Raw genomic sequence first — 26,137 nt, forward strand, 5'->3', positions numbered from 1 at the left:
ATGCAAGGTACCACCTCTTCATCAGGACTATCTAACATTCATACACTGATGGGAGGAGCTACCATGCAAGGTACCACCTCTTCATCAGGACTAACTAACATTCATACACTGATGGGAGGAGCCACCATGCAAGGTACCACCTCTTCATCAGGACTATCTAACATTCATACCCATTCACACACCGTAGGTACAGCCTTCTTGAGCTATTTGGTGTTAAGTGTCTTGTTAATGAACCAGAGGAGCCGGGGATCAAACCGCCGAACTCCGGATTGGGTCTGATTCATGGTCTGTCAAAAGAGTACTTCAAGTCAGCATCACTGTGTAATACTAGTAGACAGGACCATTTAGCTATAGAAACGGCCATATAGTACAACATAGAATATAGAACATAGAACATAGAACGCTGTGTGTTCTGTGCCGGATATCAACATCTCAAAGAATCGCTTTAAAGCCTGGATATTCATTCTTTATTCACACACACACACCCACACCCACAGACTAACGTTATTCTACAAAGGTGGATATTGCCCTTTATCTTTCTTCTGGTATAGTTTAATAAGATAGAAAGAAATAGGCCAGAAACCAAAACAACGTGGAAATGGAATCAGTTCCTTCCATCCAAACAAATGACAGCACAATCTCATTTCGGACGGAGGGAGCAAAGCTTAGTTTCCGTCATGTGTCGCAATATACCCCTGTGCCCTGTGGGTAAGGCTGTGACATCCTCACACTGGAGGAAAGGAATTAGGAATTAGACTGATGAGAAAAGATAAGATCGATGAGGAGGACTGAAGATCAGAGGAGACATTGCCATGGCAAATGAAAGTATAAGAGAATAGGTGCATAAAAGGTAACTGGGTCAACCCCCAGAGTCCAAGTGTCAGCTCTGCACTAGATGTGTGTTCTTGGAGCAAATACAGAAACACATGATTATCTAGCAAACATTCTAAAGTTGAATAGCCTAGATATGGAAATGTATGTGTACATCATGAACATGAAAACTGAGATAATACATCACATCATCATGATCAACATCTGACAAATAACTTTTAAAAGATATAATGGTTTGGAAGTAGCATTATGCCCACCATATAAAAAACTAAAATAAATGTGTGATATACATGATAATCTAATTGACTGATGGTGAGAAGAAAAAAAAAGATGAGACATCATTTTTAAGAGTGCACTTTGCCTTTCCCAATATTACCTCATACTGTAACACAAGACGAGGACAAATCACAGCCATATATCTAAAGGATTTGATTGCAGCCTTTGGGTACACGTGTCTGAACTGTATTCAACAAAGTTGAGTTTGAACCTGTTGCCAACAAGAGAAAACCTCAATGAGCTCAAGCTCCTGTCAAAGAATCACCAAATCACACCAAACTGAGCTCTCTGGAGCATCACCAGCAACGGAACACGGAAAGACAGAAACCTAGTTTAGCCTTCATGCTAAGCTAACGTCACAGGAGAACACCAGCAGTTGGAATCACCAATGGTGAATGGAAGGAGCAACGGGAGGAGGAACAAAGCAAGAAAGTAAGAAAAGAAAGACACAGATCTTAGTTTAGCCGTTATGCTAAGCTAACGTCACAGGAGAACACCAGTAGAAGCAGGTGGAGTCCCCAAAAGAGGTAGATGAAAAGAAAGAACGAAAGAAAGAAAGAAAGAAAGAGGCCTAAGCTAATGGAATCACCAATAAAGGACAAAGAGAGAAAGCCGGGCTCCAACATGACAACAGTGGTTGAGTAGCACACATGGAGCAGGTTCCTTACCTAGGATGCCCAGCCGGTAGTTGACAGTTATGACAATCACATTTCCATAGCTGGCCAGGATGCTGCCGTCAAACATATTCCCAGTTCCTTCCATGTAGGAGCCCCCGTGGATGAAAACCATCACCGGCTTAGGGCTTCCACTCTCCCTAATGTCTGGAGGAGGGGGGAGGAAGAGGAGGTGGAGAAGGCAGAAGGACTGATTAGATGACAGATTGAAGGTGACAGCCAGAGATGAAATTCCAATACTTAAAGGGGCTTTAGCCACCTCTTTAATTTTTTTTATTTTTTTTTCCTGAGTAATCTTGGCACACTGGCTTTTTAACATGGAGACCTTGTTAGTTTGAGGCATCAAACCACTCATTTTTTTCTACGTGAAGGCCGTGACATGGTTGTGGTGATTGGAAAATGTTACTCATTTATTTGCCTATTTTAAATCCATATAGGTGTTAATGAAACACTCTATTTAAAGAGCCGGGTTTTAATTTTCCTCCAGGCAATGGACTGTCAACATGCAAGAGTGGCAATCTCAACTGTCAAACCACGGGGAGGTAAAAACCTGTGCGATTAATCTGGAAGAGAATCTAATAAAAAAGAAAATGTTTTGGCATAATAGGTTGGAGCATTTTTGTTGAAAAAAGCCCTGCTTTATTGAAACTTTAATTTGAATTCAGGTTTACGATGCATAGTTGTTTAGCTGTAGGGAACGTGTGCCTCAACTCTGTGATTACAAATGCACGTGAGCTCGGCGAATTAAACACAACTAACAACTGAATGGGACACTTGTCTCTTGGAATATTATGAAGCGTTTTTGTAACGTGAAGGACAGGATGTGGATTCAGCTTTGGAATTACTGCTCTAGCATTTCCATAAATCACAGTGTAATTAGACAGTAGCTAAATAAAATATGCAGGCGGATGATGAGTTGTCATACAAACATGACTTAGACCGCAAAGAAAGCTGGGAGGTGTGTTTGCATCACCACCGGGATGTTTGTGAATGTGTAGCCGCATCTGTGAAATATGACGTCAAGGTAAGGAGAGCCCGTCTGTAAGCGGCAGAATTAGCCGCAACAAAATGAAGTTACATCTGGCTGATTAGAGGAGAAGAAAGGAGGGCCGCGTTGTAAAGCTTCCAGCTTTCAGACCAGGTTCTAATGCGGGCCGGATGGCGAGCAAAAAGGATGCGGAGACTCGGCGAGATCGAACGGCACGCTTTCATCTGCTGCATCTCGGAGACGAGGCTTTTCATCTGCTCCCTCACTATCTGCATCAGTACATGCGGCGGCACACATCGTTTACCCCGCTGATGTTCCACCACTGAGGGACTCGGGTCCAGGGAGAGATCGGGGCGTCTCGGTGGAATTAAAAATTAACCAAGCAAGAAAATAGAAGAAAAAAAAAGCGTTGCCCTCTGAGACAAGAGAGTAAAAAAGAAAAAAAAAGATGTGCCGTTGTTAGGGGAGTAAGATAGTGTCCCTACGGTGAGTGTTTCAAGTACTCACAAACCAGTGGAAGGACATAATAATGTCTCCACCGCAGGGACAACTCTGAAGGAACTCAGTCACAGTGGCAAACGCTGCAATACGTCGCTCAATTATGCTTTTGAATAGAGTGAAAGTGCTCTACAGTAAATAATTGACAACATTGATGAGCTTGATGAAACCAGGACGTTTCTTATTTAAAGACTGTATTAAAACATTAAGGAAAGCAAAAGAAAATGATTGACTTTTGTATGATTGATGGTTGTGTATGATACACCTCCGAGGAAACGGAACATCGTGCGGCAGAGACTGGAGGTAGGAGCTAAATGTTACAGAGTCTATACACTGGGCAACTGCACAAATAGTTTTCTTACCAAGAGCGTATGCGATACATACAGCCTTAAAAGGAAACTCGTTTGGCAAAAGGAAATGGGGTAAAAGAAAACAGAAATCTAGCGGGAAATGCCTTCTTCTCGTGGTGTGTGTGTGCACTGTTTGTCCTTCCCCCCCTCTCTCTCTCTCTCTCTCTCTCTCTCTCTCTCTCTCTCTCTCTCGCTGCAGCGCTCATTACATCACTTCTATCATCCTCTGTCCTTTGAAGTGTTTTTGTTTTTGTCCACTGCGAGTTGCTCCGCTCCCTCTGTCGCAGCAGGCAACGGCCACAATGTAGTGGCACATCATCACTCTCCTCTGGAAGGCTTCCAGAACGTCCTGACAATGAAGGTCACGGGATTATGCCGCGGTGTGTGTGTGCGTGTGTGTGTGTGTGTGTGTGTGCAGATGTGTCTGCAGCAGGAAGATGGGAAGCTTAAATCATCAGCGTGTCAACGACGAGAATAATCGTGACGATAATGATGATTATGATGATGATGGCAACCATGCCAATGATGTTGGTCACATCCCCTGTCATTGTGGATGGTTTGGTGATGGCAGACATGATGATTCACCACCTTAAATACAGATGATCGAGTTCCCCCTTCTGGCCTCAGTTCCTTCTCAGGTCTTTTCAAAATAAAGTGCAGTTTCCACAGAAGACTTACAGATTCCACTTGTTCTCACAACATGGTTTAATTTTGTTTTGACGTTCACTTCCAAAAACAAAATGCCGTGGTTAGGCCGAGGAGAGATCGTGGTTGGTTTGTAAAGTAGAATAACTGGGTTTGTTATGGAACTGCCTCAGTTGTAAAGGCCGGATGTTACACAACCCCAACATTAGCGTAAAATAAGTCAATGTTGACACCAAAGCAGAGGTTTGACCTCCCCTCCTTTGCATAGTCCCTATGTGGACTTGGACTACCTCCTTCTTTGCTCTACATCAGTGGTTCTCACGGTCTAATAATGACACTTTCCAGTTAGACTCTGAGACTCTGATGGCCGCTGACCAAGCGGCGGTATTGAGAACGGGTCGGATGACGATGATGATGATGATGCTGCTGCTGCTGCTGCTGCTGATGATGATGATGATGATGATGATGTTGGTGATGATGACAACCCGGGGTATTTATAACGATTTTGATAATGTCGCGATGATGTTATCACAGAGGACTGCCGTGCGGCCGTAAACTACCATTAAACTGAGGATGACGCAACAACCAGTGGTGATGATGAAGTTGACGCAAGCGATAGCGACAGCAGTGATAGTTCAAATGACGATGACGATGACGATGATGAGAAAGAACAGGGTGCTGCTGAGTTCTAACCAAATCTTTATATATAAATGGTGTATTTGTCTCTGAAGCCAACAGGGAGGGTTTCTCTGTCGGAGCTGTATGTGTCACTGTTTCCTCTGTGGGTTATACATGAATAAATGAATTCATGCTACAGCTGGCTACATCCCGCCTCTTTTCGCTCAGGGCTGAAGGTCAGCGGTAATGAGGTGAGGTTAGGAAAATAATAGTCTTGGATGGGTTTGAGCATTTGATGGATTTACCTGAATTGACTGGCTGAAACTGGGCCCGCTGTGTATGGAAAACACTGTACCTTAAGGTTTTAAGCTTACACAATCAAGCTTACTCTCAGTGTGGTTTCCTGGCACCTTTCATCGGCTGCCACAGCAAAACTCACAGCCAACACGATAAAAACAATCTAAAGCCGACTCTCCCGTTCCCCTAACGTATCAAGCAATCCTCATTCGGCTGACTGCCGCTCCATCACGCTCTTATGTGAAGTGAGGTAAAACATCCTATAGGGTCATGATTATTTTTAATACAATTACGTCCTTTTGTTCTTCTTTTTGAAGTAACTTGAAATTATTCCAGTTTTTATTAAAGGACTTTGCAAACAGGCGGGGACGTCCAACTGCTCTCCGGTTTTTTTCTCCCACAGCAGCAGAGATGAAAGCTTGTTTTGAGAAGAGCTGAAATGAGACATGCACTCTTGTAGTGATCCGACCATTCGGAGTGTGGACGAAGTGGAGTTTGACAGGCGAAAGGTACCATGAACACATGGAGTAGACCGTTGCGTCCTCGAGGATGAGGTTATGATCAAAGAGATCCTGGTGCTTCATATTTCTCGGAATAAACCCCGAGAGATGCCCTTTGGCTGTTGTAATAACTCCGGTATCCTCTCCCGGTGCCGGTGTAGAGGACTTATCAAACCAACAGCAGACACAAGGAGCAGAGGTGGTGTTTTTATCCTGGCTTCAGCCTCTTGCTGAGCCACGGGGATGTGAGGTAAACGCAACAGGAAACAAAATGAGGCCCAGTGGTGGGCGGCAATGCAGACGCTTCCACGTGGAATTATCAGTGCAGTGCTGATGTTACTCATTAGAGTGGGTCTACATTTACACTGGTATGAGTACGATGGCACATGTACAGATCGACGTGCTGATTGGATGGCATAATTAGTAAGGACTTGTGAGTCGAGATTGTTCATTCACTTCCAATCCCTAAAATTACCATGATTATATTATCCTAACAAGTGACCTCTTTCAAGACTGAATTACCGTTGTTTCGGAGGCCGAGTTCATGTTGATGGGGGTACCATAATTACCGTTTAGCATTTAATTCTCAAGGGAAATGTATTTTTGGAAGACGCTTGTTTTTTGACCTATTTCAATGACAGTTCTTATCAGAGGGAGGAGGGGGTCACCCAGAAGACTGTGTGAAACCAAAAGTCACATTTGACTTATCTTATTCTACGTCAGTAACTTAAATGGTGTTACACACAAACCTATTATAAGCCAAACCTTGATGTTTTTAATCAATCTAAATTAGTTGCATGGGAAAGTAAAAGTAGAAGTCAGGATTGCACAAGTAGCACAGTTCTTGGTTTACCTTGGCAACAAGGATTAGGTCGGAGGTCAACGTGGGCGGTTGAGTCAGGTCTGGAGATTAAGTGTAACTTGTGGTCATGGGTATCATAAAGAGCAGTTTACTGCCAATGCAGTTAATTATATTTAAAGGGTAACTTTGGTCATTTTCAACCTATTGGTTGGACCCTATTTCCCATGTTTTAGTGCCTTAGTGACTCACGGACAACATCACAGATTATTGTGTTGGAGTACAGAGAGTGTAGCTCAGTGCTGGCAAAATGACTTTCAATGTTATGGCTGAATATTTTTCAAGTGTTGTATTTTCAATTCAAAGAAAACAAACCGGATATTTCTCTGTAGGGTTGGTTCCACGATGTTGTCAGACACACTGACCTGTCGTGGTTGTTCATTGACGATGAGGAGTCACCTGTCAGGCTCACTTTAATTACAGCCTGTTTAGTGTTCACCCACAACACTGGATCCATTTTAAGAGCTGTTAGTCACTGAGACACAACAACAATACCAAAGCGTTGCAGAAACCTCAGTGTTTTGTGGTTTCACATTAGTTGGTTAAGCTTTCTTTTACTTGTCGTTTGAGGTGGGCTAAATCCTTCCACGTTGGCTGATTTGAATCAAATCTTATTCGGTGTCTTTTCCTTTGTAAGACGGTGAGTGGTAGGCCCAGTGGTAAAGGAGGTGTCACTTTTACTCTTCCGTCTGTGATGTAAAGCCTCAATAGTTGGAGCTGCACCTGAAACGCCACCAACTGGAGCCTCTGTGTGGGCTGGATGCACCGAGGTAAAACATTCTTCTTTATCATCTTTTCCCCTGCCCCAGAATGTTCCTCATGCTCACAAAATCCATATCACAGTGCCCTCCATTCTCAGAGTAATAAATCCATAGTGTTGGGAAGATTAATATCTCACAGGTATTGCCATATAATCTTTTATATAGGGTACCAGGGGCCCTATATGAGCCTTGTAGATACCACAGTTCACGACATCTCCACTTCTGTACACCCACTCTGAACCACTCCTGCAATATTCACTGTAAAAAAAAGAAACGAAGGCGCTTCGAACAAATCCTGAGCTCTCGGGGACTTTCCTGTTTACATCTCTATTCCCAGCACAAAAGGATTACAAACACCAGCTTTATTGAGTATAAGGAGATTGTAAAGGGGTCGGGAGGTTGGGGGATGTCCTCGTTGAGTTTGTGTCTACAAGGCGACAAGAGGTCAAGGGTTAAGAGTATCAGGGATCACTGAGGGGGATCCAAGCTGATAAGTCGGCCCTAATAGGTCAATAGAGAGTGTGTGTGTGTGTGTGTGTGTGTGTAGGTGTGTGTGTGTGTGTGTGTGTATCCTCAAGCATATTTTCCTCTATATTAAACTGGATTAGTTGTCTGCCCTGCATCCTTTTTTGAGATAATACTTGAAGCTTGCTGGGATTGCATTGACTAGATCTGTGTGACTCTCTAATCGTATTGCCGTGTGTGTGTGTGTGTGTGTGTGTGTGTGTGTGTGTGCGTTTGTGTGAGCTCCCAGAAAAACAGCATAATGGCACAGATCAAAGGGATCCGGATGGTTGTGCGTCTTATTTGGATGTAATTGCTGTTTACTTCGTCACATTATGCAGGAGAGGTGCCTTATTAAGACTTTCTGCCTGCCATTAAAGTCGCTCTCCGGCAGCCTTAGGGGGATATGGCTCTATCTCAGGGTTTTATCAAGGACATTTTATTCCTAATATGACTTTTCAAAGGACTCCTTGTTCATGGCAGCTAAGCAAAGGTTCATCTTTTTGTATTATTGAGATTAATGGAATCAAGCACAGTGGCTTAGTTTTCAAACAGCAATTCACATAAATACCAAGAGGAGCAATGCAACGTTGTGGTTCTATAGTGTTGGGGGGTTCTCCACTGGGTTCCTTGAGTATTCCTGTTCATCAGTATATGCCTACTACTCACCTAGGATTAAAGGCCTTCAAAGCAACGCCAGTATGTGGGAAATGCTAATGTATCCTTTTATTGCATTTTACTTTTGATTCAAGGTTTTCTGCATGTGTGCAGAAAAAATATCATTTGAATTTTTTTCCAAACATTGAGTTAAGTCCACAGATATATAGGAAACAAACTGGAAGGTGTATGTATGCACAGCATGCCGTCCTCATTCCTAACGGGTCACACACAAGCGCAGTAGTAAACATGTTTTTTTAAATTGTATTTTCTTTAATTCTGTTTTATAATTCATGTATGCTTTTACTTCTGAATACATTTTTTAATGCACGGGGAAGATTCATTTTTTTTACATTAACCATGAGAATTGTGAAAGAACCCTATTTTTGTTTATCAACACCAATTACTGAAATTGTTTAAGTTATGTGTGGCGACTGTGGATGGATACGTGGAAAGTCAGCAGCATATTAGTAGTAGTGGAGACATATTTTTGAGCAATGTTGGGACAATTGTTTAATTTAAGGCGAAGTGGTAGGCTCATACATCTTGTCTCCCTTTTGGACATTTTTGTTAATATTGTATTATTATAATTTGTATATCAAGAGTTTGCAATATGTTTACTGTTTATTTCACTTATCGTTTGTTTATATTTGTATATATTGTTTGAAATGGTAAAATAAAAAATGAAATGTAATTAGAACATAAAGTCTATAACTATGCTTCTATGTCATCTACATGTTACATGTCTGACATAGTGATATTAAATCCATCCTGGCTTAGGTCTATTAAACACCCAAACGCTGCTCCTGTGGAGATTTAACTCAACAAATGAGATTAGTTCTGCCTTTGTAGCAGCTCCGTCTACTATGAAATCCGTGTGAAATTGTAGTAATTTTAATAATCTGCTGTGTAAGCACGGCACTCAGAATTTGAAGATCATGGGATAGACAAAGCTGCACGAGCAGTACATTGCAATTACCATGCAATAGAAAGTCAGTTTTTAAATGATGTTTTGATTGTGTGTTCTCCAGAAAGCATTATAATGGAGAGCCCAGATGATCACTTGAAACTATAATGACAGTAATGTCACTTGAAATCAGCCTCCCCCCAAATTATAGCTATTTGTATTATTGCCAAGTCTGTCATGTCTGCTAGGCAATCTGCATTTCGTGTAGCAACAAACCAAGTCATTTGGCAGCTTTGGACTTCTAACAGGCGGGCGTTTGACCAGTTAGCTTCACATACTGGTGTGAAGCCACTGCGGGCGTTTGACCAGTTAGCTTCACATACTGGTGCTAAGCCACTGCGGGCGGGCGTTTGACCAGTTAGCTTCACATACTGGTGCTAAGCCACTGCGGGCGGGCGTTTGACCAGTTAGCTTCACATACTGGTGCGAAGCCACTGCGGACGGGCGTTTGACCAGTTAGCTTCACATACTGGTGTGAAGCTACTGCGGGCGGGCGTTTGACCAGTTAGCTTCACATACTGGTGTGAAGCCACTGCGGGCGGGCGTTTGACCAGTTAGCTTCACATACTGGTGCGAAGCCACTGCGGGCGGGCGTTTGACCAGTTAGCTTCACATACTGGTGCGAAGCTACTGCGGGCGGGCGTTTGACCAGTTAGCTTCACATACTGGTGTGAAGCCACTGCGGGCGGGCGTTTGACCAGTTAGCTTCACATACTGGTGCGAAGCTACTGCGGGCGGGCGTTTGACCAGTTAGCTTCACATACTGGTGTGAAGCCACTGCGGGCGGGCGTTTGACCAGTTAGCCTCACATACTGGTGTGGCGTTTGACCAGTTAGCTTCACATACTGGTGTGTAAATTAGCTCAGACTTTGCCCTGTAGGAGGAAACCATGCCAGCAGTGATTCGAACCAACACATCCCTGCAGCAACCACAGCCAAGAGAGACGGATTTTACTGATTGATACAGTATTTTCATCTAGTTTAGACTCCTCACATGCTAAGGTTGTTGGTTTGACGCCCAAATAGTGAACAGGTCCAAGTGTTAGTGTAGTTGCAAGCCAGTTAGCCAAAAGTTGATCTTTTGAGGATCATCAGACTTTGATACCACGAATTAAAAGAAAAAAAACATGCAAAAATGTGTTTAGAGCTGGCTGAAGGGTTAATAGTTACTTGATCTGTTGGTGGGATGCAACATAGAAAAGGAAATGAAAGGAAACAGCAAATACAAGCAGATAATCTATGTTACAGTAATAACATTAAAGAATGGTGGTAAACATGTAAACTTTAGACATCAAGCTGAAAAGGACAAAACACATCCAGGCCAAAAAGAGTTTACGAGTAAAGAGCAAAAAGAAAATGTCCATCACTTTCAAAAAAAGGACAAGAAATGTAAGAAAATCAAAGAAGATAAAAATTGGAGGAGGAAGGGAAAGTTTGGTTTCCCTTGTCATGCAAATCAGTTTGGCATCGGGGGGGGAAAAAATACCTTCGTCTTCCGTGCGGTCACTATCACCTAAATCATCAGTGTGTTTCTTTGTAAGGGGACCTATAGGACCAAGAAGGAGAAGATGGAGGAAAACATGGTGATCAAGAACACACACAGCTTTCAAAAGATGCTCTCAAAAGATAAGAACGTACGTCAATAATTCATGTTTCCATAGCCCCTTTATCTAGAAAAATCTTCACACTGACATGGAGACTGGGTAAATATTACCACAAAGTCCACTTCACATGTTTACAGTAAGATTTTACTGTGGAAGAGTTGACTTAAGAAAGTAAAGGAGCAAGAAAAGATGGACTTTTGGAGAAAAAAAAGAGGCGAAAAAAGATTATTTCTCTGTTGAAAATGAAGACTTTACTGAGGATAAACCTCTTAGGATCAAAACAATGCATTCAGTAGCATCAGTCGTACATCTCAGAGACATTGTGTTAACATTTGGAAATGATCACTGTAGCAGAGGAAAAGCAGAGGCTGTAAAGAAAAGGCATCATTTTTAAAAGCAGAGCACTTCGACAGAAACATGTGACAGACTCCCCCCGTTGTGTTTTCAGAGTGTGTGCGGACGCAAACATACTCACAAATGTTCACATTCAATGTCATGCATAGATTTCACTGCATGGGCGCTTCTGTAAAGCCTGAATATGAATATTGTAATGACAGATAGAGGTAAAGATGAGAACAGTAGATACTGGACGGGAAAATTATTCTCAAATGCTCTCTTTTACATTTTTGAAGTGCGGAATCAAATCCTGGTCCACATGGGAAGTTCAATTGTGTTAATATTCTATGTTGGACAACAAACAGACAATCTACTTTAAATTCTTACGCCGACAATCACCGGTCAATAGTTTTGGGTAGATTTATTTGCTTGATAGTTTGGGAAATACTTGTACCTGCTTTCTTGCACCGTAAGTTTAAGGCAACGGCTGGTTAGCTTAGCTTAGCATAAAGACTGGAAACAGGGGAAAACAGCCAGCCAATGGCAGGACTCGAGGAGCCCACTACGTCCAACATATGACACGTTAGTGTGCTTGAGAGGTATTGCTGAGTCCCCGGCCTTTATGCTATGCTAAGCTAAGCGGCTGCTGGATGTAAGCATCAGTCAACATGTTCTCACTCCCAACTCGTCAAATCTGAAACTATGACGCTGCCGTCTGGCCCTCTGGTTTGGTATCGTAACTATGGATTATCTTATTTTATCTTACCTGGTGAGGTTCAGGAAAAGAAGAAAAAAAAGTACGCAACGTAAGTGAAGTGTTTTATGTTATGAACATCACGAAACCTAACTTACCTACATTCATTCAAATAAGTCAACGTTCACACGTCCCCTGGGTAAAAGTCCTCTGTTCCATGGTCATTATAATACACCACCATAACTACGGCGTTGTAGTTTTACTGACCAAGCTGTTGTATTTCATGACTTGAGTCCGTCTTCTCATCTGATGCTCCGCAAGAAAGCAAATAAGCGTATTTCCCAAAATGTGGAGGATAAAAACGAGCTGAACGTGAGAGCATGTGAGAACCTTGTGGAATAGTCCGACAGGAGGAGTGGTCAGCTGCTTCTTTATTTAAATCAACACATTGTTATTTATAATACACGTTTCTTGTACACACAGAGGTATAAACACATGCCATCTTAAACAAAAGCAATCAAGAGAAACACGTATACACACACACACACAGACACATAGAGAGGTGCACACATATACTACAAAACAGATCTGATAGCATGCAGTCTGGAAGTAAAGAGAGGTAGCAGGGTGCATGGCACACACACACACACATATATATGACAACATCATGGCAGCGCTTAAGCCTTCTCTCATACACACACACACACACACACACCATCCACAACATATGATTTCCCTTTGAATAGCCATCTACCGATGAGAGATGTGACCACTCCACTTCTTTTCAGCTGCCTTCATTACCTACAGCACCAATTAGCCGGCAGTTTATGACAATCTCCTTCAAATTGCATTTTACTTCATACAAATGTTAAAAGCCATCAATTCCAAAATGACAAATGGTTCAAGGCATGTTGTGTGCACAAGGTTAATGCTGAACACTGTCTGTGTGAAAGGAGAATAATTCAATAAAGACTTCAATGACTGTGTTGGTTGGAATGTATGTGTCTATGGGATAGAGAATGGGTGATGAATCACTGGAAAGGTTCAAGATGCTCTTAGTCAGAAGCTCATATTGATGACTCATAATTCCTCCATCATTCAACATGGCGGTGGTTTATTTTAAGGACAAACTATTCCTCTCCCATGACTTTAAAGAGGAAGCCGGCTCCCCGCATATCATCCTGTCTTACAGAAGTCTCCCAGCTCTCTTTTGTGAATTTTGACAAGCAATTTGATAAGCGAGAGCCGACTTGTGCTTTCTATGTGCTGAATAAGCATCGAGACACGGGAATCGCTGCTTTTCAAAATGTGAAAACGTCTCAGAAACACTGAGCGTCCGCCGTCTGGGGGATGTGTTACCTGTTTATGAACTATAGAGAGATCACTGTCAGAGCATGTGGGACATTCACCTTTTAGAACACACAGAGTAGAGTGACAGTTGATGCTTCTGTGCTGATATCTAAACAAATGCCTCACTTTATATCATGTGTTTTTTCTTGTTATCCTGTTGCCATCCCATAAAGCCCCCGTCCTCCTTTTCGGTGGACAGCAAAAACACGAAATGGATTTATGTAACACTAAATGTTAAATTGTTAAAATACTTATGTGTTGATATTGGACCTTGTTTCTTAAAAAAAAAAAGAAAAAATAGAAGCTTATTCTATTGTTTTTATCAAAGGCAACTTTTTGAATAGACTGTTATTGTATGTACATTATCATCCATCGCAGTGTCTACACATTTTCATTTTCTTTACTTTAATCGATCATTATGAAGTCAATGTTGATTGCATAATGTGACGCCTGTAGAATATTGACGCCATTGGCTTTTCGATTGGTTGTCCATAAGCCTCGCTTACGAACTCCTTTTACAGAATGAAGTGAATCCATCATCACACAACCAAAACAGAAGGCTGTAGCAACTCACCTTGTAAAACTAACTCAATATATACGTCTTTGATTTCTCTTCTCTATAATCATCTACAATGCTCGCTGATGCTACTGCAAACATCCATGATTCACAGTCTGTTTGACAATCGAAACAATGAGAACGTCTCTGTCTTACAGTGCCTTTCTAAAATGAGCAGCTGCGAAACTTATACATATTCTGTCATAACCGATCCAACGCAAAAAAGTTGTGCGTTGCCACTTTGAAGAATACTTTCTCACTCTGCTGCCTGCAATGCACACTGCCTTACTGCCTCATAACTCATTGTCCCCTCATTGGGCCGGCATCCGGCCTCCTGCCTCCTTGGCCCCGCCTCCTGCCATGGCCCTGCTGATGCACCTCCTCTCTTCCTCCTTCTGTTTACATGGATTGTGGAGGTCTGGATGGTGGTCCATGCCTACTACTCATTATTCATAATTGATGTAATATTGATTGAATGCTGTTCATCTGTACACATGACATGCTCCTCTGCTGCTCTCCTGAAAATATATTCCCTTTTTTTCCCCTTGAAAGGGTTTTTTTCTGTTTTTTGGGGATATTTTCCTGATCCGATATGAGGTCAAAGGTCAGGCATGTCATATGTGTACAGATTGTAAAGCCCTCTTTGTAATTTGTGATTCTGGGCTATACAAAATGAACTGAAGCTGAATTAGAACGTGGGGTGGAGGAGTCCCAGATGTCAGGGTGCATGGCTCTGCTCACAGTCAAACCTGTTCCATGCTTCTCGTGGTCAGCTCGCTGTGGACGGCGCTGGTGTGCAGTGATTCTCACTGATCACTGTCAGACAAGCCCTCTTCTAACTGTCTTGCTCTGTTGGCGTACTCCAGTCTACTTTTTGAAAAACGACTGACAGCCCTGATTGACAGCTGCTCTGAACCAATCATTGCAACAGGATCGCTGCGGCTCGACACTCAAGCCCTCCGCGCAATGGTCCAAAACTTTATTCAACACACTGCCTTGGACAACAAATAAATGGACTAAAAAAGACACAGAACACAATGAAAGGTGAAAAATAAATTTAAAAAAGAACTAGTTTGGGGTTAGAGTGAGACGGGAGCCACTTGAAAACCTCTGAGACTGAGAGAAAAGAGTGTGATTGATGTGGCCGCTCTCTGGACTGCACATGTGCTGCTATTACAGTGGCATGTTGTTTGACTGAGGGTTAGTGGGGATCAGAGCAGAAATGACAGCTCCTATCTCACACACACTGACAGACGGACACACACTCTTGAATACACACTCACACACACACACACACACGCACATGGAGAGAGAGACTTCACACAGCAATCAGATGTCAATTCCAAACTGGCCGGTGACAAGGGGACCCCGACAGTGACCTGCACTCCCCCACCTGTCACTGTGAGCATATGTGTGTGTGCGGGGGGTTTCCATGTGTGTACCACCGCTGAGGTCTCAGCTGGCATCAGCGATTTGGAACTTGAAACTTTTCATTTCTTTCCATCTACCATCTTCCATTTTTTCATGGTTGTTTTTTTTCTCCATTATTTCCATCACCTTGATCTTCATCCCAGCGTCCCATGGAATAAATGGAACACTGGTTGAGCGATAACAGGTGGTCGTACAGGGAGAAGAGCCGGTAACACTGCGGTGTTGCCTGGCATCAGATGTGAGGTGACACCTGGTTGATGACTTTGACCCCATCCCAGTTTTGATCACACCATCTGTTTCAGTTGTTTATTTAGGTTACTGTCAAGAAAAGATGACACGTGGACTATGTCAAACTAATATGCATGCTCAAATTACTAAAAGTACTGTGACTGGCCTTCACGCTGCTTTATACAGTGTGACTGAGGTCAGATATTCAAAGGAAATCTGCTTGATTATTTTATTTTTTTAACAGAGAAAAGCCCACACCTGAACAATTTATGAAATCAGTGAACAGAAGAAGGAGTAAAAAGCTCATCTTGAATGAATCAATCTCTAGGGCGAGAGGAGAGGGGGAAGGAAATGTGCTTTTATGGCTGCCGGCTGTTCCCATTATTATCTCATGTCATTACAGTCAGGACAGCAAGTATCCCATTACGTCTGAGATTCACTGGCATCTATGTGAGGATCACCAGAGTAATCTAACCCAATTCAATTACATTGTACACATTATATCGAAGTATAAGTGTTGTCTTTCCAATTTACAAAAATGAGGGGGGAAGAATATGAGAACCACCTCTGATGATATCGTAAGGTCCCCACTAACTCAATGCTAAAACATATCATCTGTGTAATGAAAGTAGATTTGATGTGCATTGGGCTGCATTAGTGAGGCGACTGTGGCTCAGTGGAGGGCAGGGTCGTCCTTCCATCAGAGGATCGGTGGTTTGATCCCCGGCTCCACTAACACATGCCGATGTGTCCTTGGGCAAGAGACTTAACCCCAACATGTCTCCTGTGGCTACAGTGTATGAATGTGTGTGAATGTTAGTTACTGATGTCCAGGTGGAACCTTAGCCCCTCCCATCAGTGGGTGAATGATGTCATGTAGAGTTAAATCTCTTTGATTGGTCGGAAGACTAGAAAAGCACTCAAGAAGTACAGGTCCATTTACCATTAGTGTGTAGGGGTAAAACTAATAAAGTGACCATTGCTTTTTTTCCCCGCTTTGGCCATATTCCTCCCAGTTATGATAACACATGTCTGAGATCAGACCAGGAGAGGTTGTAATAAACAAAACCAAAGAGAAGACCAGGTGATGTGATGGATCACCAGGTGATGTGTGATGTGGTGGATCACCAGGTGATGTGGTGGATCACCAGGTGATGTGGTGGATCACCAGGTGATGTGTGATGTGGTGGATCACCAGGTGATGTGTGATGTGGTGGATCACCAGGGGATGTGTGATGTGGTGGATCACCAGGTGATGTGTGATGTGGTGGATCACCAGGGGATGTATGATGTGGTGGATCACCAGGGGATGTGTGATGTGGTGGATCACCAGGTGATGTGGTGGATCACCAGGGGATGTGATGGATCACCAGGTGATGTGTGATGTGGTGGATCACCAGGTGATGTGGTGGATCACCAGGGGATGTGATGGATCACCAGGTGATGTGTGATGTGGTGGATCACCAGGTGATGTGTGATGTGGTGGATCACCAGGTGATGTGGTGGATCACCAGGGGATGTGATGGATCACCAGGTGATGTGGTGGATCACCAGGGGATGTGATGGATCACCAGGTGATGTGGTGGATCACCAGGGGATGTGATGGATCACCTTTACACTGTGATCTTTAGCTTCTATCTTTATCTTTGTAATCCCCTTCACATCCTGGATAAATCCTTCAAACACATATTGTCAAGCCTTCTGCTTCTCTCGAAAAAAAGACTTATATTCAAGGACCTTAAATATAAGATACTTAGCTTTCCATAGGTAGTGCAGTTAGTGACATGGTGGGCTCCATGGTAGCTCTGACAGGTTGTCGAAGTCGTGGTGGGGGGCGGGGCTTAGCTAACGCTGAATTGTATAAAAGTTAATTTCCTTTTTATATCGAAAAGAATACAAAAAAAGCACATATACTCTGATATGTGCCCGACTTCTGTTTCTCAGTTCAGCAGAACAAACATCCTCTCAGTCTTTTCCTGTCTCATGCAGCGGCTCGCTTTCTCTGGCCATCTCTCTCTTCTAGCTTCAAACCTCCTCCTCCATCAGCATTGATTGCAGACTGATGAAGAGGAGCTTTGCGCTCGTTGACATTCTGCAACAATCTGTGACTCAAAAAGCCAGCCGGGAAGCAAAGATAATGCACACACACACACACACACACACACAACCCTCAGGCATTCCCCCTCTCCTGGATGAGGTAATTATTGCGAGGGGAGTATTTGCATCGATCGCACATTCAGCACAAGCGCTAACCATACATACCTACTGCTCTCCGCATGCATCAGTCAAGGTCTGCACGAGCATAGAAAGACATCGGCTTAATCAATCACAGATGCACATTAAAAATGGGGATCTAACAGAGCGCACGGCTCAATGAGCCAAATAGGTAATCTACTACTGACCTTGGATAGAATCCCTACAGTCTGTAAACTATAAATACAGAATCCATTCCCCGGGGTAAAACTGGGAGTCTAATGCACTTCAGCAAAACCCTCTGATGAGAGGAATTAACAGAGACTGTGAGCAGTGAGTAAGCACAGGGACCGGGCTTCATGGGAGTGTGATGACGGGGCTCATGTCTTAACACACAGTACATGCGTGTGTGTGTTGGGGTATAACTCCATAGATGCACCGCATCTTCGTCTGTCCATCTCTGTCTTTGCTTCTCATAATGTAAGCAAGCAGGAACATAGACATCCACTAACCACTGCCTCCTGCGCCACCATTCAGTAAAGTCTGATGCATAACGAGAGGTTATGAGATTATGATTATGCCGTAAAAAGTGTGAAACGTCTCACCTGAGCAATTAGTAACTTTTACCAATTGGAAACTCACTTCTCAGAGTCATCCGACTGACGCTGGGCAGGTTCTCAGAGGTTAAACAATCAATGGCGACATACGAAACAAGAGAAAATACGGAAATAAATTCTACGCTAGCCGATGACACAAAAAGCTACAAGTGCGCGTTCTATAGCAGCATCCGTTCCATAGCAACCACCTTATTACGTACATGTTTTTACGACTGTTTCATTAAAGCAATAGCTTAGCTTTGTGTTGGGTCGAACAATACTTCTTAGCTGTATTATAATCACAAACAAACCATATTCTCTCATGAGCTTACTACAATACTGACTTCCTGTTCTACTTCATTTAGGGTCAGTTTAGACTACATGGTTAAAAACAAAACAAAATTCTGTGTATGAATCAAGCAGACTAGACACGCTATAACAACGTCCAGTGTAAGCCGTGGACACTTCGGGTATGAATCAGAATGCATATACAAAAACTGTTATCTTAGTGAAATAACTAGTCAGAGATAGAAGCCCAGTTTCACTACCATACCATGTCGTTAAACCAGATGGTGATCGTCAGCTCTACCTAACCTTTTTATCTTCTATTATGGCTTCTATATCTTTAGGAATCGCTGGGTTTGATGTCACTTTAAAGCTAGCGGTGGTATTTTTTTTTCAAAACTTCTTTTTAATATTCGTTAAAATTCTCTTTGAACGAACGCACAATTATTAAATCAAATGAGTTTACAAAAATTGGCAATACGAATCACTATCAGGCCGGTCCAAACATTGTATTCTGAGCAATGAGTCTTCCACAAGCTGCTAGCTTCTTTTATTTTGTGATCACATTTTTTGTTTATTGATTTTCTAGAAAGACAAGATGTACATACTACACATACATAAAGTTCCACAAGCGCATAACAATAGAAGATAAAATAAAAGCTAGCTTAACAGCTGTGAGTACTAACATACACATTTATGTTGTTTGCATTCATAATGATAATTTTGAGGTTGTGACGGAGTTGCCGACTTGGCAACTTTCTCGCCTGATACGACTTTTGTAGCTAGTGCTGCTAGCTAAGGAAAACAGTTGGAAACACTGGGCTGGGTTCTTTGGTTGGATAATTTTTTAAATAGTAGTTTCTCAATATTACCATCCCTTGCTTTAATTTAATATTATTAAAGTTATTATTATATATTCTGGTTATTGTAATTTCATGTCAAAAGTGTTGGCCCCATTATATTTCTTCCGGAAGAAGAAAAAAAACATGCAAATTTTATGGAAAGGTTTTGAGAAACCGTGTGACTGCACTTCCAAGAGGAATGACTGCTTCGGTTTCCCGTTTGATTTGAATGCCACACAGCATGTCCAGCCTTTACTGCCGGCGATGTCTTTCAGCTCTTGTGCTTGACTCACCGCTGTGGAGCAAAGGCAGAAGTAGTGAAATTAAAAGGTTTGGTGAAGAAATGTCCAGCTACATAATGTAATGGTATAAAAATGTGTCTCCTTGAAGGTATTCATGGCTTTACACTGCGGTACACAGGGTAAAGTGGCAGGAGTAGTTGTATGAAGAAAGAAAGAAGTGCAAATCCTGCATACTTTCTCAGCTGCCTACACCTGGAGTGCTTGGTGAATTGCCTGCTTGGAAAAGAACGCCTCAGGGACGAGGTGTGGGTGGATGGCCCAGCATACAAAGAGTGTTTCTTTGATACGAGAGGACGCTATTTGCATCCGTACCATCTCCCAAGTCAATGCTGGTCTTTTTAAACCGTGGCCTGAATCTTGCCCTGACCTTAACCAACTGGTCTCAGGATAGCAAATGCAAAGTCGCTTTTAACATTTTTTAATTATCCTGCATTTCTTATTTTGTATTCGCCACATTTTCCCAAAACACACTGGCTGTTTGGCTGTATGAACGTGTTTGCTGCCAAACTGTTCATGAGAGAGGCTACTGTGAAATCCTCTCAACAGATGTGCATGAGAGGACTGAATAATGCTGCTATTTATCCAGGCTGTGTGTATGAGGTGTCAGGGAAATGACTAAAATATGTCATGTAAATGGAAATAATGTGTCCCAACATAGATCATAAGATTATGCAATCCTGAAGAGGAATGTGTGTGGGGGAGAAAATGATGCATTAATATTCCGGATCATCATCAGACTCTTTGCCTGTAGCATGATCAAGAAAGATTAGGCAGGAGAGACACAGATAGGATTGAGAATAATCCAGTTCCCCCCTATCAGCAAACAGAACTAAATGTGAAAAGAAAAGGTGTTTTACAAATGAGAGTAAGAAAATCTGATTTTATGTCCATAAACGATTAAGTCAGGAAACTGCCTCAAGGTTGTATGCTTCCACCACCAAAGTCAATTTACAGTTTGCAGCCATGTTTGTCCAAAAGGTCACCCCTACATCAAAAAACGTTGAACAATTTGTGTCAAGCTGCCATGCATATATATGATTAAATTATAACCATAACACGTGTTTTTTGTAAGGTCACAGTGACCTTGACCTCTGACCTAGGAATGCCAATGATGTCTATAATGCATCATAAACATACTTTAAAAAGTATTATAGTCTACTTAGAGCACTGTATCGTTGTATCCACGAGCCTTCATAAATGTCAGTAATGCTTCATAACAATTTTCTTAACATATTATAAAATATGTTATCATTAAATATCATAAAACATCATAATAGCTGGTCACTCACTGACATTTTCTTTTTTTGGCATTGAACATAGTGAATAAGAATGTCCATATTTGTAATACAATATCATCTTTTTAAGGGATTCTAATTACTGTTGCAATGTATTATAATGTGGTTTTAGCTCACTATAAGTGCTCATTAATTGCTTTTAGTAAATTAAAACAAGAACAACACACAAAGGTCTTTATAAAAGTTATTACAATGCATTAGACATGGATTATAATGTTCTAAAACTATGGGAATTATAATAGACTTTCATCTCAGCAAAAAAATAAGCAGCTTTATACTGTGTGACCATGTAAGTCATTATACAATTCTTCATAATGTGTTATGATAACTGTCATAAAGCATTATGATTATTAACCCTTTTCTTATACAGCCCCCTCTGTTGGGTGTAGATAGATGTATGTTCCAATAGCCTAGTATCAAATGACTTCCTCCTATTCCCCCGTGGGGCTTTACGTGACATAACACTTGCTGTGGTTACCATGTTTAAGATACTCTATTCCTTTGTGTTTGATTCACGTTTTTTTGCGATAAACTAAAAAAGGTGTAGGATGCACAGCCAAGGGACACTGGGTTAGAGCTACACCCATAGGCTGGATATAAGACGAGGGCGGAGTTAATGTGATGTCACCCATTGGTTTTTGGAGAAATTTGCTCGAGGTGCGAGATATCCTGTTCAGGAGAAGACGGATGGACAGACAGACGGACAATCTGATTATAGAATGACATAGAACTGTGCTTTTTACTACCAATTCATTTGTGTGGTGGCAAAGAAACGGGGAGGAGCATTAGCCTAACAAGGTTAAAGCCACAACTCAAGAAGGCTCCATTCAAAGAGAACATCTGCTGCCGTAAACACACGAGTTCCATAGAAAGTGGTCCACCGTACTTCTTACTCCCCTACGATATCCTGCCTGAGACATGATGCCTTTGAGGACCTGAAGGTTTCAACCGTCAGGTCCATCTCACCTTGTTCCTATCTTCCGCATCCTCTTGCCACCCATTTCATCTGCTCACACTATTCCTACCCCCCCCCCCCCCCCCGCCTCAACCCCCCTTCCATTGTACTAATAATTTCATGTGTACATTCCTTCATTGTTCTCTCTCCTTCTATTGCTTGCTGATGAAACAAACACCCACACTGTCAATGTCAGTGAGTCAATTCAAAGCAGCGAGAGGCCTGTGAGGGGGAACATGAGGGAAGATGTGTGACTAGTGTGCGAATGAGAAAGGAGAGAGCTTGGAAAAAGGGAATACAAAAACATTTCACGAGGCTTTCGCTTCATCTAAAAAAGACAGCACGCTGCATTATAGGGGTAAGCAGTGTGGGTTAAAGACAGGACTTGCACTGCAATCAAGTTTCTGACTTATCAAAGAAGCAGACATCTTGGCTAAGTTCTTACATAGTAAGTTATTAGTCAGATGTCCTTCCCAGTAAAATGTGAGTATGGGAGCATTAGGCCTGGGACATGAAACATCAAAGCAGCAGATCAAACAGAGAGCACATCATCTACTATAAGGACTCTACCAGCATTCAAGGGCATTTCCACATCCACCTGATTTAGAGCTGTCTCTTCTGTCTCCTCTCTTTTTGGTTCATTCATTCATATGGAGACAGTTCGTGGAGACAGACCGAGCTCATGGACACAGTTGTAAATGAGTGATCAGTTAACAGTTAGCCTGATGTCAGCCTCATGTTTCAGCAACTACACAACGCACTGGCTTATGGACTAAGCCCACAGTGTTAGGGTTAGGCTCAGATGACAGTCGTCATTGTCCATGGTGGCTGTTGGTGAACGTGACCGTCCACTCACAGAGATACGAACAATGAACCCCGACCTCCGAACACCACATTGCGTGGTGGAAAATTGTGTTCAAATTACAATTGATACTATTTAGGTTTATGTTACAAAACTACTCGGCTTGATTTAGGAAAGAAACGATTATGGTATGTTTGTTAGGTAACTTTACTTTCACAAGCTTTACATCATTTAAAACAATGTTGGGAGACCCAAACAATGATCTCATGGGTGAAAGTCCTGTGTTTGAACTGCAAGTATATATGTATTTATACTTTCATTGAATGGTGTTCTTTGATGATTTCTGAATAAGTTCATGTTTTTATTATTCTTTTATCAGAGGTTTGCATTTCTTTCCCAAATGAAGATTTAAAAGACACATTTCAAGTGTCTACAGTGGAGATGGTGGGTAAGGAGTTCAGTATGTTTGAAGGAAGGCAGTTATTAGGCCGTGTCATCTAAGCAATCAATAACTCGCCACATTCAAAAAAAGGTTGAAAGGCCAAGAGAAAATCTGTGCATAAAGGGATCGAACACAGAACCATCTCACTATGAAACATAACTTCACTATACCTGACACATTCTGAATAAACAATGTTTATGATCACTGGAAAGTCTTGGTGTTTCAGCCCTTATGAATGCCCTTTAGTGACCAACAACTCTCTGAAGACCATGAATCATTTCTTTGGCAATTGGACGTTTTTGGCAAATGAATTGCATAGAAAGGTACTAAATGTGTGTAAATATCTGCACATTACCTCATTTAGATCCACGCAGATAGCAAAGGAGTAGAGAGACGCTATTTGCTCTTGAGAATTACGCGGTTTCTTCTCACAATCCATTTGTCATATCCCTCTAACAACAAGTTTCACCCAGTTATTAAAAGACCTCTCCAGCTTATGACTTCTAACCAATTAAATTACACTTTCTCCAGTTGATGAGTTGCGGTCTACTGGATAAACAAAATGATGAGTGTAAAAACAACCAGCGTTGAGGTCTGTAATAACCACACGGCTGACATCGCCCATTATGTTGCTGCTATTGTCGAGACGTGACTCGGCTCACTAACGGACACGGTTGGGTATTGAACCTCGGCCAAAGCAGTTCAGTAGTCACTGACCAGTCTCCCCGCATATATCCCAGGATGTGTCCGCACCATGTCTCACATCGAAAGAGACAAGTGTGGTTGTTGTTTTCTTTTGGTTAACTGACTCATTTTGACCGACACTGTTAGCTAATAAGCCAGTGGCCAGTCCATTTATCAGGGAGTCAAGCTGTTTTTGAACCGAGCCTGCTCTCCTCACGCAGTGAGCCTTGTCAGCTCGGCTCTGTGTTCACCCACTGCTCTGTGAAATATGGCATGACAGGAACTGCAGAGGTTTTAAACCCGAGTGTGTGACCCTACTTACACAAGAAAGGAATATGGATTTTGACTGCAGGCTTTGAGGCAAGCCTCGGCAGAAAATATGTTTGTGTAACGTCGCATGAGGAAACGGCTCCATTAGTAGAATGTGTTAGATTTATTTGGATTTGAAGCTCTAACCGTGTTTAGATTGCAGCTTCTCTTGAACTTTCAATGATGCGGAGAAGGAAATGCTTCAGTTTGTCTGCATTGCATTATGGGATACAGCGTGCTTTGCACTACAAAGGTATGTTCATATCTGAGCCTAACATTTTACTGTACTCATGAGGCTGACATTTTAGTGCCTTTACTGGAATCTCAAGGCAGTGAAGTGAACATCTCACGGATTATCACACATTTCAAACCAAATCTAAATTCCCTTTAATTCTGCTTCAGTGAAGACATGCAGAGGAGGCCGTCGCACAAGCAGCACAATCACATGCTTCCACGTGCACCGCCACAGAGACATGCTGTAGCATCCTGACATCTTGGTAGTCCATGTTGCCTTTTTTAATAAATTACGTTTCTTTTGTTACCACCTTTGTCGTCTTTTCAATCCAGCAATATATTTTATTCTTTGGATCATAATGTCATTAAAACTCTGCCAACCAGCCACGGCCCACCTTGGACAGGGAACACAGACCAACAGGCTTCCACCAGGATCAGTTCTTGTCCCTGTTGAACCTTCACACAATCGACTTATCCAAAACTACATCACGCAAATGAATACTTCGATGGCAACATCTGCCTGGCAACCCAAGCACCAGCTTTTGATTTATGATTTCACAATAGTAGGTGCTCAAAACTGGATGATACCAATACTGCAAAACCTGCTGTCTCAAACCAAGCCTTTGCAATGCAAATGCCGCCAAAGAACGGAACATCCAACTGAGCAAACTTGAGCTGAAGCACGCCTTCAACGCAACCTATCTGGGAGTGACCCTTGACAGGATCGGTCCTTTTCCTCTAAGGGGCATCTCAGAAGGGATGATAGCAAAGGCGAGGTCCAGAAACAACCTGATTTGGTAGCTTTCAGGCTCAAAATAGGGGGCAGCAGCCCCTCCACTGCCCACCTAACACTGGTCTTTACTTACTCAGGTCACCCTATGCACACCACGTAGATACTCAGCTAAACACACCTCTCCCATGGCTCCCTGATCCAACTTCTGGACCAGTCTCCATTGGTGGGGCCGAGCCCACTGTGTGCTTGTGGTGAGGAGTCAACAATGGACCAGATCATTGAAGTTTGCTCTCTCCAAAGACTAAAAGGATTGGTCACAGATTCTTTTGAATGAAAAGTGCCTTACAAATAAAATGCATTATTATTATTATTATTATTTAACAGACCAGGAGGCAAATGCTTGGCTTAAAGACTTTGGATTCGCTAAATCATCATTTTACAATTTCCCTTAAATTTAGAAAACCTCAAATTAATGATCTTACCGCATTGGAAATATTTGTAATCACTTTGAACAAGTACATTTTTATTGTGTGCTAATACAACAATCAATTACGATCTGATTTTGCCTCATTTTTCCAAGACAACAGAAACCTATGAAATAAAATAGTGCTCTGTGTTGGTTGGTGCAGTTATGTCATTAGTCTCCATGTTATTGAATTTAATTAAAAAAATGAAACAAAAGATGAAGCGAAAGTGCTAAAAGTGTCCTGTGGTGGCCGTCATCTTCCATCCAATCCCCTGAAGAAACAACTCTATCTATCGTGCTCCATTAAAATACCACTTTTATTTCTGTTAAAATCATTATTTTCATATTCTGTTACCTTGAATAGACATTCTGGAGC

At 42.1% G+C, this 26,137-nt stretch overlaps 1 protein-coding gene across 4 annotated transcripts in view; it reads right to left on the bottom strand.

The window, feature by feature from the left end:
• Window positions 1-26,137, bottom strand: part of nlgn1 (neuroligin 1) — a 266,566-nt gene that overhangs the window by 166,219 nt on the left and 74,210 nt on the right. For 2 of the 4 annotated variants that reach the window (XM_034530665.1, XM_034530666.1), the window contains 2 exons: window positions 10,911-10,970; window positions 1,776-1,928 (listed from right to left, as the gene is read on the bottom strand). In XM_034530665.1, coding sequence (XP_034386556.1) covers window positions 1,776-1,928; window positions 10,911-10,970 — 213 coding nt within the window. The remainder of the gene's footprint in view (window positions 1-1,775; window positions 1,929-10,910; window positions 10,971-26,137) is intronic. The other 2 variants (XM_034530667.1, XM_034530668.1) reach the window with 2 other exon arrangements.

This window comes from Cyclopterus lumpus, chromosome 4, assembly GCF_009769545.1.
Source record: "Cyclopterus lumpus isolate fCycLum1 chromosome 4, fCycLum1.pri, whole genome shotgun sequence".
NCBI classification, from domain to species: Eukaryota; Metazoa; Chordata; class Actinopteri; order Perciformes; family Cyclopteridae; genus Cyclopterus; species Cyclopterus lumpus.